This window comes from Myodes glareolus, chromosome 23 (assembly GCF_982192425.1).
Source record: "Myodes glareolus chromosome 23, mMyoGla1.1, whole genome shotgun sequence".
Classification (NCBI taxonomy): Eukaryota; Metazoa; Chordata; class Mammalia; order Rodentia; family Cricetidae; genus Myodes; species Myodes glareolus.
In genome coordinates this window covers 55,973,356-55,985,796 of record NC_142048.1, presented here as the reverse complement: position 1 = coordinate 55,985,796, position 12,441 = coordinate 55,973,356, and the positions used below count along the sequence as shown (strand labels likewise).

Sequence of the window (12,441 nt, the reverse complement as noted above, 5' to 3'; positions counted from 1 at the left end):
GAACATGGAGAGACCAGCAGGCACCCTCAGCTCAGAGTGAAAACATGGAGAGGCCAACGGGCACCCTCAGCTCAGTGTGAACAGAGAGAGGTCAGTGGGTATGTTCTGCTCAGTGTGAACATGGAGAGACCAGTGGGTGTGTTCTGCTCAGTGTGAACATGGAGAGACCAGTGGGCATGTTCTGCTCAGTGTGAACACAGAGAGGTCAGAGGGCATGTTCTGCTCAGTGTGAACATGGAGAGACCAGCAGGCACCCGCAGCTCAGAGTGAAAACATGGAGAGGCCAACGGGCACCCTCAGCTCAGTGTGAACAGAGAGAGGTCAGTGGGCATGTTCTGTTCAGTGTGAACATGGAGAGACCAGTGGGCGTGTTCTGCTCAGTGTGAACATGGAGAGACCAGTGGGCATGTTCTGCTCAGTGTGAACACAAAGAGGCCTGTGAGCTCCCTCTTGTCAATATGGGAACAGAGAGGCCAGCAGGATGATCTGCTCAGGAAGAGGACAGATAACCCAGTGAACCCTGGCCTAAAGTCTCCATGAGTGTGAGGAAGCAGGGCTTATCAACTATCTCTTGGAGTTCAACATGCCTTCTCCTTTTTCCCAGCCCCCTTACAGGTGAAGCAGCCACTTTATTCCTCTCCCTCGTCAGTGATAACAGACTTTTCCAGGTTGGGCTACTTTCCACTGCTGTTCTGAGGGTGGAACTAGAACCCGATACATGAGTGTGGATGACAGTGAGGCATTGTGTGCTGGCCTTGATCTCCACAAATACGTAGACAAGCACAGATCAGCGAGATAAAAGATGTGGCTGACCTGCCACTATCCCATTGTCGGTACCAGCTCTCACAATAAAGTGCTTCAGTTATGGGCTGCACATGTGCACATACGTGCATGTACATGTGAAAACCACAGGTCAAACTGACTGTCTCTCCCTTGAACCCGTAGCTTACTAACTGATTAGACTGGCTGGTTCCAGGGTCTCCCTGTCTCCACCACCTCACTGGGGTTGTGACTGGCACTTCTATGCCCTAGTGTTTGTTGAGTGTGGGGAATCCAAGCTCTGGTCCTCATGTGTGCATGGCAGGCAGCTTATTGACTGACTGGGCCACCTCTCCAGCCACTTGTTTTCTCTGTTACAGAGGCGTCTCATGTTTATGGACATTTAAATTATCTCATTGATTTTCTGGTATATGTAGTCAGCAGTAATAACTGATTAACATTGTGTGAACCGTGGGGTTGCAAAGCTGATGGTTCTCAGCCGTGGCAGGGTCTTCATAGTGGTGGTCTGCAGAGCAGTCCTGGTTCTTTGGCACATGGTGGACTCTCAGAGCACTAGAACAGTAACATTCAGGGCCCACGGGTCCAGACATGCACATGGCCCTCTGCATGGAAATACAATGCGTACAGCAGGGTCAGCTGCTGTGTTCCACTGTGGTGGAGCTGTGTGGTCCCACTCACCTCCAGGGACTGCCCACAGAGCCAGTTCAGCCGCACCTTGGCACAGTCATGAAGACTCTCTCATTTAGCAGCTACATTGAAAGCTCCAACTATGACCTTAAAGCCACCTGTGCTTCGAGGCTGCTACAGCTCAGGATTTTCCTTCCATAATGGCCTGCATCATAAATCCCAAGCTCTCCTCTATTATGTAGACAACATGCCAGAGGCCCATGGTCTCTTCCAGATTCTGATCCTTTTCTTTATTTCCAAATAAATCTTTCTTCATTGACTGATAGGAGAGTGTCATCAGTGTGTTTGGAAAGATTCTACCAGAACTTCCAAATAGAAAATATTTATTTGTTTACACATTGTAATACTGGGAATTGAACCCAACACCTTGTACATGCTAGTCAAGTACTCTGCTACTGAACTGTGTTCCCAGCCCCACCCCCAGTTTTTAAAAAAAATTATAAAAGTAGAAACCTATTAAAAGTCTTCCCCATATACAGCGAGCGGTTGGTCACCCCATATTGAACTATGTGCCGGCAGCTGCACCTGTCTTTCCCCTTGATCCTCTGAGATCAAAAAATCCTGATGCCAAATGATTGTCACCTGTAAATATTTCAATAGTGGAAACATTGGGTTTCCATCAATATGACTTTGTTGCTAAGTAACATACTATGGAAATTTAGGGGATTTTTTTTAAACAGGGTCTCTCTATATAGCCCTGGTTGTCATGAAACTTACTATGTAGACCAAGCTGGTCTTGAACTCAAAGAGATCCACCTGCTTCTGCCTCCTAAGTGCTGGATTATGTGTATGTATGTGTCTGTATAGAGAAATGCACATGTGTGGGTACAGGTGCCTGTGGAGGCCAAAAGGCTACATCAGATCCCTGGAGCTGGAGTCAGAGGTAGTTGTGAGCTACTGGTTGTGGGTACTGGGATTATTTTGATTAACTAATGTGTAAGTGATGAATCTAGGCTTGGAAATAAGGTTGGCTTCATAGAATGGGGCCTGAAAATCATTTCGTTTTCCTTTAATCCCAGGCAGGACTCGGGAGGCAGAGGCAGGTGGAGCTCCACAAGTTAGAAGCCAGCTGGTCTACAGAGTGAGTTCCAGACAGCCAAGGCTACACAGAGAAACACTGTCAGAAAAAACAAAATAATAATAACAAAAATATAAATTCCATTTGGTGGGGGAATTGTATAAAAAACAAAATATATTAAAAAAAATCCTGTGTTCACCCCAGCAATGTGAGAGAGTAAGGACACACAGAGATACTACCACCGCAGAGGCTTGTGTCTGCACTAAGTCCCCACCAGTGACTCCGAGGGTCTCCTCATACTCTGAATTCATGCGGAAAGGCAAGTGACCATGGGCGTGGTGAGGGCAGCCACTGTTCTCAGCACAGACAGAGTGGTCAGTTTGGAGAATACAGAGTGTGGGAACCACCATCTTTCCTCACCCTACAAACACAGCAAGGCCCTTGCATGTGGCTGCAGACAGATGCAGCACCCTGCAGCGTGGACACTACCCTGCCATCAGGGAAGCAGCCTCCAGGCAGCTCAGACTCTGTGTCTTCTCCCGCATCTCCCCACTGTGCTGGACAACAGAGCAGGGATGAGAGGACTCAGGAAGTGGCTACTCTGGCAAGAGTTGTGCCAAGTCTCCACTGGGCCCCTGAGTGTTAAAATATTCTATACACACACAATAACTGCTACCGAGTGCTTTGCTTTCTGCCTTGACCTGACTGGCTGGGCATTTGGACGTGATTACTTCAGAGGGTACCTACCCTCTGTCTTAGCAGCTTGACAGTGTACAGCATTGACAAAATGTCAGAAATCTAAATTCTGGTGAGTTTGTATCTAAGACTTCACATTTCTGCTCTGCACTCCCCCCTGCTCTTATGTAGTAGAACAAGGCGTAAGTGGTCTACTTTTGCTTTTGTTTTACACAGTACACGTTTTGGAACTTCATACCCAAGAACCTATTTGAACAGTTCAGAAGAATAGCCAACTTTTATTTTCTCATCATCTTCCTGGTGCAGGTAAGGAAGGTCCTGGCTCGCTGTCTCAGCAAATGTCATTTGTTTCTCAAGTAAGCAACCTACAATCACTTAAAATTAGCAAGCATGTGACATTCATTCTTGGGTTCTCTGACTCCAGCCCCAGGAGGAGACAGCGCAAGGTCTCCAGCCTCCCTGGCGTCTCCATTGGCTCATTCTTAGTGCTCAAAAACTGCAAAGCAGATGTACATTCAGAGAGACAGAGGGGCAGGGCCCCAGCAGGGGTGTGGGCAGGGAACAGCTGCTGGACTACACTATGTGAACAGCCATGTTATATTTCTCTAAACTATTCTAAGTATGGCTATAAATGACTAAAATCTCCCCAGCATGGGCTCTGTCAGAACTCAAATGCGGCACCTGCCTAATGGACTAAATGAACCAGTGTATCCAGACGTGTGCCCTCGCCACGTGCTGACACAGCTTCCTTAACCACACCCCTTAGTTAAGGAGTCTCCCTCAGCATTATAGTCACTAGGACAGGGCGGTGTCCCTCTTGCCCAGGTTGCAGGGCAAGGAGGGCGCCAACAGAGTGCTTTAGGTAGGTGGAAGCTGGCTGGGAGAAGTCGTGTTGCCAGGCCGGCCCACGGTCTGAGGTTGCCAGCAAGTGTTTTCAAGGTTACTCCTGGCTCTCTTGTCCTCACAGTTGATCATCGACACACCCACAAGTCCGGTGACAAGCGGGCTCCCTCTCTTCTTCGTCATCACTGTTACAGCCATCAAGCAGGTAAGACTCACAGGCCAGACACTCACCTGTGCTTTCCTGTGGCTGGAGGTCCTGTACAGCATGGCATGTTTCATCTTTTCATATTTAGGCCGGGGTTAGGTCTCTGAGGGCCGGCTGCAGATGTGCTGTGCCATTTTTTAAAATCAAAAGTCTGTGCCATCAGTTTGACTTCCCACAGGGATGTCAGCCAGACTCCATCTCCCACCTGCGGTACAGCTGCCTGCCTTATTTCCTTACTGTGAAGTCCTTTTGCCCCTCCCTCTTTCACACTGTGCTTTGGAGCAGGTTACCAAGCACAGCCTAATAGTCGTGCATCGTCTCCTCCGTCACCAAGTATGTAAATGTTTCAGGTTCTTATTCAAGGAAGATTTGTCTGATGCCCATTTACTTTTAGCCAGTGGTTTACTCATATCAATATGGGTTTATAAGTATTTCTTTTAAACTTTGCGCTATAATCCAATAATGCTTCAATGTTTAAATTGTTCTTGCTTTAGCCATTGCTGGTTCATTCAGTTAGATTCTGTATTCCTTTAACATGACTTCCCATTGGGTAATGTATTTATTTGTTTTGTGTGAGTGTGTCAGGGGGATTCCTTTCTCACTTGCTGAGCTAACATTAGCCATAAGACAGCACAGCAAAGACTGAGATGTAATTTCAGTGCCTTAAAATTTACTCTAGTGCCGGTTGTGGTGGTACATGCCGGTAGGATTTGCTGAAGGAGGCACAGGCAGGAGGATCATGAGTTCGAGGCCAGCCTGGGCTACACATTTTTGGACTGGAGAGATGACTCAGTGGTTAAGAGCATTACCTGCTCTTGCAAAGGTCCTGAGTTCAATTCCCCGGCAACCACATGGTGGTGGCTCACAACCATCTGTAATGAGGTCTGGTGCCCTCTTCTGGCCTGCAGACATACACACAGACAGAATATTGTATACATAATAAATAAATATTTTTTAAAAATTTACCCTAGCATTTTCTCAAAAATTTTATAATTTTAGTTATTAATTTAGGTAATGTTTCATGCTAATTTTGAATATGAGACAGTATATAAGCTGGATTGTCTATGTGTTTATTCTGCTTGTGGGTATTCAATAACAGTTGATGAAAGACCCTTTTCCACGTTTTAAGTGTTGTGTCTATACTGAATTTGTTCAACTGATACATCTCCATCATGAGACTTTCTTATACACTGGCTTCATTACTGTAGGTTTGTAGTAAAGTTTTGAAGTTGAGTGTATAGATGGAACAACTATTATTTTTGGCCTCAACCCTTTCATTTTTGCATAAATTGTAAAATCAAATTGTCACTTTTTAAAAATGTTTGTTCAATTTTTTTAATTAAAAAAAATAATTTCACAAGCAGGAAGTCAGGTGCCCATGCTGCCAACAAGGATTTGCCTTCACTCAGAGTGATTTGTTTCATCTAACTCATAGTGGGGGTGGAAAGGCTGTGGAAAGTTGGTTCTGCTTCAGATTGAAATGAGTTAGAATCAGTCAGTCACTACTTTTCTGTCGTTAATGGGAGAGGAAAATAGGTCTGTACATTGTGAGCCAAGCAGAGCAGTTTAGTGTATTGTCCAGCTTCCCAGGCCCTGCTCGGCCTCACCCCAGAATGTGCCTCTGCCGACCCTAGAGGGAGTGCTTTCTCAGTGACTGTGTCTGCGAAAGTCTCGGGACACACTTTTCTAACTGGTCTTTTTCAGGTAACATAATGTTCTCAGGATTTACCCACACGGTGGCATGTCAGAGTTCCAATCGGTGTCAACACACTCTGGGGGTGTGTTGCTTAGGACCCCCCCCCCCATTACCTTATCCCACAGTCTGTCTATGGGCGTTTGGTGCTCTTAACATTGCTGAAGCGCACTGCTCAGAGCATTTGTGTGGACACTGATTTGCTCTTTGTTCCTGGCTTTTTATCTATTTGTTTATTTTGATTTTCCCATTTCCTGCCCCTTTGTGCTTATTTTTAATTAACAAATCATTATGTATATTATGTCTGTGGATGGACATAGATTGATGGATTTAGATCCTTAATTCTGGGGATATGTCCACAGGTAGAATTGCTCTAAGCCTCCGAAGAACTGGCCAGATGTCTCCCGGCAAAACATCTGTCTGTGGTCTGCAGGCTCTGCCCACTGATGCTTGATGCATTCTGCCCGTCAGAGCTCTCTCAGTGTGTGCCTGGCGGTGCCTTCCACACGGGTCCCTGATAGCCAGAGAATGCATTCGACCCATCATAGCTCTCCTCTCTCCGTGTGTGCCTGGTGATGTCTTTACACACGGGTCCCCGATGCCAACAAGGTTCATTGACTGACAGTCATTTGTAAATACTAAGAGGAGTGTCTGTAGCTTCTGCCAGAGCACTGTGAATTTGCATTTCACTATTTAGAATTCACCTTTTTATTTGAGGCATCTGGGTAATTTGCACAATGTCAGCTTCAAAGTAAATTCTTTCCCCGAAAGAACAGCACAGCTACCCAGCAGTGCATGCTGCAGGTGTCTGGCCTCGAGACTCACCCTGGAGTCTTCAGACAGGTGTGGACATCTCCACATTGCTCGGTCTGTTTTTTTTATACAAGTTAGGACCATGTACCCAGGTGTGGCACCACCCAAGTGAGCTGGACCCTTCTACATCAATTGTTGGTCAAGAAAATGCCCAACAATTGCCTATAGGTCAATCTTATGGAAGAATTTTTTCAATAACTCTAGCATATATTAAGTTGAAAGGAAGAAAGGGGGGAAACAAAACTTAAAACCAGGACAGAGATCTTATCTAAAACAATAATTTTTAAAAAAGAAGTACAGTTACTTGCTATTGGTTTATCTCTTACTGCTCACTTGGTAGCCGTCTGGAAATGCAGGTTTGAGAACAGTTTGCCTCTGTTTCAGACCCATTAGGTCACATTTGAAAGTCCGCAGTGCAGGTGGGGTGAGCGTGGTTGGCAGACCCCGTCAGTACCTGGGGACTTTGTCATTGCAGAACTGTGTAGCCTGACTCATCTTTTGACTGAGACTTTTCCTGTGGAGGAATTTTTCCCGAGGATAGGTCCTGGATTTCTATGGAAGTCTACATACAAAGATTTTATCCGTTTTAACTGCAGAAACATAGTTGGTGTGAGAATGACCAGCCATAAGGACCAGGGAGGTGTGAGGAAACCCCAGGCTAGACCATACTTTGCCATAATTACTTCAAACACATCTTTTCTCCCTGTTTGTCTGGCTTTAGGGTTATGAAGACTGGCTTCGCCACAAGGCAGACAATGCCATGAACCAGTGTCCTGTGCACTTCATTCAGCATGGCAAGCTGGTCCGGAAGCAGAGTCGGAAGCTGAGAGTAAGTGGCGAGTCCACATCTTCCTGGTTTACCAGTGTTTTTCAGAATCATTTTTAAAGTAACTTTTCAAAGCAGGTTGGCCATTATGTACCCGTTGTTGGGTAGCGACACTGCCCTGTCTCATTTTGCTGTATGTTTGGGTGGTTTAAATCGTTGTAGCAGCTTGCTTTCTGCCTGTGCTGGCCACTTGAAAGCCCTTGTGTATGTGCAGACAGAGGATGGCTTTTCACCCTTGTCTCTGGGTCACAGCCCAGCTCTGACTTCAGCCATCATCTGAGTGTAAATCTAGACTCATTCTCTTCCTGTCTCTCTTCCTCCTGGTACTCCTCCCATGCCCAAGTCTTCCCCCACTCCACCCGCTCCCTCTTAGGCAGCTCTGCTATCTGTCCTGACCATATCTCGGATAGCAGTCTGGTCCAGCCAGGGCATTCAGCCACCCTGGTATAGGATGAACTTCTCCCCAGCCTGACACCAGCCAACTGTAGAGTTTGAGGTCAGAAGGTGTCTCAGGATGTGGTCACAGTGCCCAACCATCTACGGTAGAGCAGCACCCCACCCACAAGGATCAAAGACACATATGTGTGTTTGCTAGCCCCATTCCACTTACTGATCTATTGATATGTGGCTGTGTACACGTTTATTTTAAACATGTTTGTATAAATGCCCTTTCATGTACTACTGCTTCCAGGAGAGCCTTCCCTTCTGTTGGATTTTTCTCTGCTTTCATTGTGACAGTTTTTCCTGGTGTTCCCTACAGCTGCTCTGGTCTTTAGTGGCCCACGGGATCCAGAAAGGCTTTGGCTCGACAGAAAGCCTGGGCATGAGTCTTTCCTAGAATCATGTTGTTATCCCATAAGGCACCATGATGGTGTCTTAGCACTCTCTGGATACAATAGGAGAGTGAGTTCCAGCCCAGAGTGAGCTGTCACACAAAGGTGGCCTCTCAGTGACCACTCTCTCTGTATCCTGCAGGTTGGGGACATTGTCATGGTGAAGGAAGATGAGACCTTTCCCTGTGACCTGATCTTTCTCTCCAGCAACCGGGCAGATGGGACCTGCCATGTCACCACCGCCAGCTTAGATGGAGAGTCGAGCCATAAAGTAACGTTCCCGGATTTGGGGTGCAACCCAAGGTCTTAGCGGACTGGGCTTTGGCAGCAGATGTGACATCCTGGGTGCAGACTAAGCTTATCTATGGTTATGGAGTTCTCTGTGGGGTGGGGTGGGGATCCCCAAATTCTCAACACATCGCAAGTGCTTAAATGACTTAAATGGTGATGTATGGTCACCTGTCCACTTGCTCTCAGTCATACCACCACTCCAGCACTTATTACTAGAAACATAAACAGAAGAGCAGGGGTGCCCTCTCCTGAAAGCCACTGGCACATCTCTTTCCTCTCTTCTCCCCCTCCCTTCCCTCTTCTTTCTTCCCCTCCCCTCTTCTTCCCTCTTTTATTCCCCCAGGATAAAGGAGGAAGAATGTTTATCTGTCCAGAGTCCCCATAGGTGCTAGCTAGACCATGTGGCCCTGAACAGCAGCACAGTGTTCGCTGGTATCGGCTTAGCAATGCAGCTCTTAGGCCTCCTGCTCAGACCCACTACACTGGGTTCTGAAGGGCGGCCTAACACCACTGGCCTAGCAACCTCCTGTCCAGATAGCTGAACGGCTGCGTAGAAACAATGATAGGAGGACAATTGGTAGCAGAATTTGGAAAATGAAACCAGTGGCTGCTTTTGGTACCTCCTAGGAACAAGAGTACTGGGCCTAGACGAGGAGGGGCATGTCAGCGATTGACAGCTCTTAACAGGGCGGGCACATCAAGTGTCAGGTTTAAAGGTGTCCCAGGCTTGCCCTTTGTCCTGCTGCTTTTAAGATGAGGATTCTGGGTGAGCGTGAAGAGTCAGAGCTCGTGTTCCTCACCAAGTCAAACCGTAGCAGAGGCTCATCTTTCTGTAGCCCTCACCTAGGCTCACAGTACAGCTTACGATGCACATGAAGACCAGATTCTGGGGTGGGCGCCAGAGACCAGGTGGGATGAGGTTTGGGGGTAGCTCATGGTTCCTCTCCACCCGCAGACTCACTACGCTGTGCAGGACACCAAGGGCTTCCACACAGAGGAGGATGTGGACGGATTGCATGCCACTATCGAGTGTGAACAGCCACAGCCCGACCTCTACAAGTAAGCGGAGCACACCGGCCCCGGCAGGAGTGGGTGCACAGCTGAAGACGTCTGCCCAGAGGGAAGCCCACGCTCTTTGTGGAGTTAGGAAATGTCCTCTAAGCCGTGGGTGGAGCAGCAGAGAAGGGAGATAAGAAAGGAGGAAGAAAGAGTGGCTGGGCCGCCCTGGCCGGCTGCAGAGCAGGACGAGCTAGCTGTGGCTCATTCTGGGGGCCCCACTGGTCCTGTGAGTAACGACGTGAGCTTTTCTGTTGCCAGGTTTGTGGGGCGCATCAATGTTTACAACGACCTGAACGACCCTGTGGTGAGGTGAGTTTTCTTGGGAGTCCAGGCCTTTATCCTCTTTGTTGTTATGTTAGTTAGGTGTCCGTTCTTTGATGAGTTCTTCCACGTCACCTGTTTAGAAGGCGGGGTCCTGTCTCATCAACAGATCCCCTCTCCCATGTTGACTCTGGGGTTCTGTCTGCGCCTGTCGATGCCGTGAAGCCCATGGATGGTTTTTTTATTTATTCATTTTACACACCAGTCACAGTTCCCCACACAGTAAGCCATCACCGGAGTCTCCGTACCTATCTCTCGTGGGACACTCCGTGAACAGCTGCTCTAAGGGACAGCCTGTGCACTTCTTGGCATGTGTTTTAGTAGGGGTTTTTTTTGTTTGTGTTACTTATATTTGAGACCGTCTCTTGCTACGAGCTAGAAAGGCCTTGAACACTGGATCCTCCTGCCTCAGCCCCCTGGATAGCTGGATCACAGTCTGGTGCCACCATTCAGGCCCTTGTCCTGGCGTTGTGGTCACCATCTGTGAGGAGGTTAGTAGGGCATTTCCTCAGAGGAGGGTGGAAGCAGAACTTTAGTTCTCAAAGAGGAGTTTTTTATTGCTTTGGAAACTAGACAGTGTGGAGAGCTGATTTTGTTTAGGATGAAAGAGCAAATGAGGTTCTCATGACCATCAATGAAACTGAGGGGGCAAGTGCTATGGACCCTGAGCTTCACACTGAGGTGAAGCTGTGGCCCCAAGCTGGAGACCGTGGTCCTAATCCACTTTGTGTTTTAATACTAGCTTTAGCTCAGTCTTTCGACATCAGGGCTGTTTGTTTGTTAAATATTGGAAATAATATAAACAGGGAGAAAATGTTTGCTTTTGTTGGTTCCCCATTCAGTTATATTTCTTCTTCAGTCTATCCACTCTAGAAGCAAAGTATTTTGTCAAGTACATTATATTTAGAGCTGTCTGAGACCATTTAAGGTGAGGCCATTTGTTTTAATTAACGTTTATAACATGAATTGTAAGCAAGTTACTAATAGAAGCCGACAGCCCCCCGCAGCCGGGGAGCTGTTGTCAATGACTGTCAGACCAAAGGACCTGCCTGTTGCCTGCCGACCACCTCAGGGAGGTGCCTGAGTAGCTTACAGCCCCTCCCTCCCTGGCGTCTTCCAGGCACAGTCTGAACCACGTTGGCCAAACACAATGGCCCCACTAAGGGTGTAATATTCTGTGTGTTCATTTCTGTCCTAAAGGACAGATAAGTAAGTGAGTAAATTAAAGGCAAACGGGCTCTTCTCTGACACACTGGGATGCCCTTTTCTCTGATCCACTGGAATTACTAGGAAGCAGCAGTAGGATTCACACATTTAGTTCAGCTGCTTTGAATTCCCCTCACTGCTTAGAAGACAGGCTCACAGCTACTATCTGTGGATAATTTTTGCGTCTGAACTTCCATCACAGAGAGGCCCCAGAGGCCCAGCCTCCGTTCACACTCGAAAATGTGCTTACACTAAGGAGGCGTCTCCTAGTCCTAAGAATGGGAGAAGCAGCTGAAGGAGGCGTGAAACTCAAGGTTTTAGCCTTTTCAGAACATCTTGAGGCCCCGCAGCCCAGCAGCCCTCACACTAGAGCTGTGTTGGGAGAGGGCTGCTGGCCCTGCCCTCAGATCTCTTGTAGTTGGTCTGGGTACCATTCTCACATCTAGGTGTTGCTGGTGGAGCAGATAGGGGCACTATCTGAAGACTCTGCCTGTGGCTTCTGTGGAAATGTCACTGAAGCATTCGGGCTCCTGGTTATTTGAGGGTGAGGTGTCCTGCTTCCTTGAGGCCTCTCAAATGCCACTGTGAAGCACCAGGCCAGGAAAACGGGACTAAAAACAATCCAACAGGCAATGTCTTGCCCTCAGAGGAGTCCTATGCAGGTAGACTCTGGTAATCTCAGTGTGAGCAAATACACACTTACACCGCTTCCTCTTAGGATTATTGAACTGATTTTCAGTCTTGCATCCCACCACTTCTGGTCTCCTTATCTTCCAGGCCGTTAGGATCAGAAAACCTGCTTCTCAGAGGCGCCACACTCAAAAACACAGAGAAGATCTTTGGTAAATATTTTAATTTGCCAACCACTGGTAATCATTTCTAAAATCTAGGACACGCTTAGCAAACTAAACTCTACATCACCCTGAGAGACCACTAGATGCCTTAACGTACTACAGACGTGGTGCGGGGTGACCTGCTAAGAGATGAGTGTTGTGGTATAATCTGAACCCATGAGCCATGACAGTGAAGATCATGACTTGCTTGTTAAGGACCTCCTCAGTTCATGACTCAGGAACATGAAGCTCTATCCAGGAAGATATTCAGCAAGCATTGTAATGAAGGAAAGTTTCTCTAAATCTGCTTGTCACTGTTAATACCTCCCATTGATAA

At 47.4% G+C, this 12,441-nt stretch overlaps 1 protein-coding gene across 7 annotated transcripts in view; it reads left to right on the top strand.

The window, feature by feature from the left end:
* The window catches only part of Atp11a (ATPase phospholipid transporting 11A), a 115,529-nt gene that overhangs the window by 58,592 nt on the left and 44,496 nt on the right, over positions 1-12,441 (top strand). For 4 of the 7 annotated variants that reach the window (XM_085680636.2, XM_085680637.2, XM_085680638.2 and 1 more), the window contains exons 3-10: positions 2,487-2,548; positions 3,398-3,487; positions 4,149-4,229; positions 7,457-7,564; positions 8,537-8,665; positions 9,641-9,744; positions 10,003-10,053; positions 12,049-12,113. In XM_085680636.2, the coding sequence (XP_085536762.2) occupies positions 2,487-2,548; positions 3,398-3,487; positions 4,149-4,229; positions 7,457-7,564; positions 8,537-8,665; positions 9,641-9,744; positions 10,003-10,053; positions 12,049-12,113 (690 nt within the window). The remainder of the gene's footprint in view (positions 1-2,486; positions 2,549-3,397; positions 3,488-4,148; positions 4,230-7,456; positions 7,565-8,536; positions 8,666-9,640; positions 9,745-10,002; positions 10,054-12,048; positions 12,114-12,441) is intronic. The other 3 variants (XM_048456208.3, XM_048456210.3, XM_048456212.3) reach the window with 1 other exon arrangement.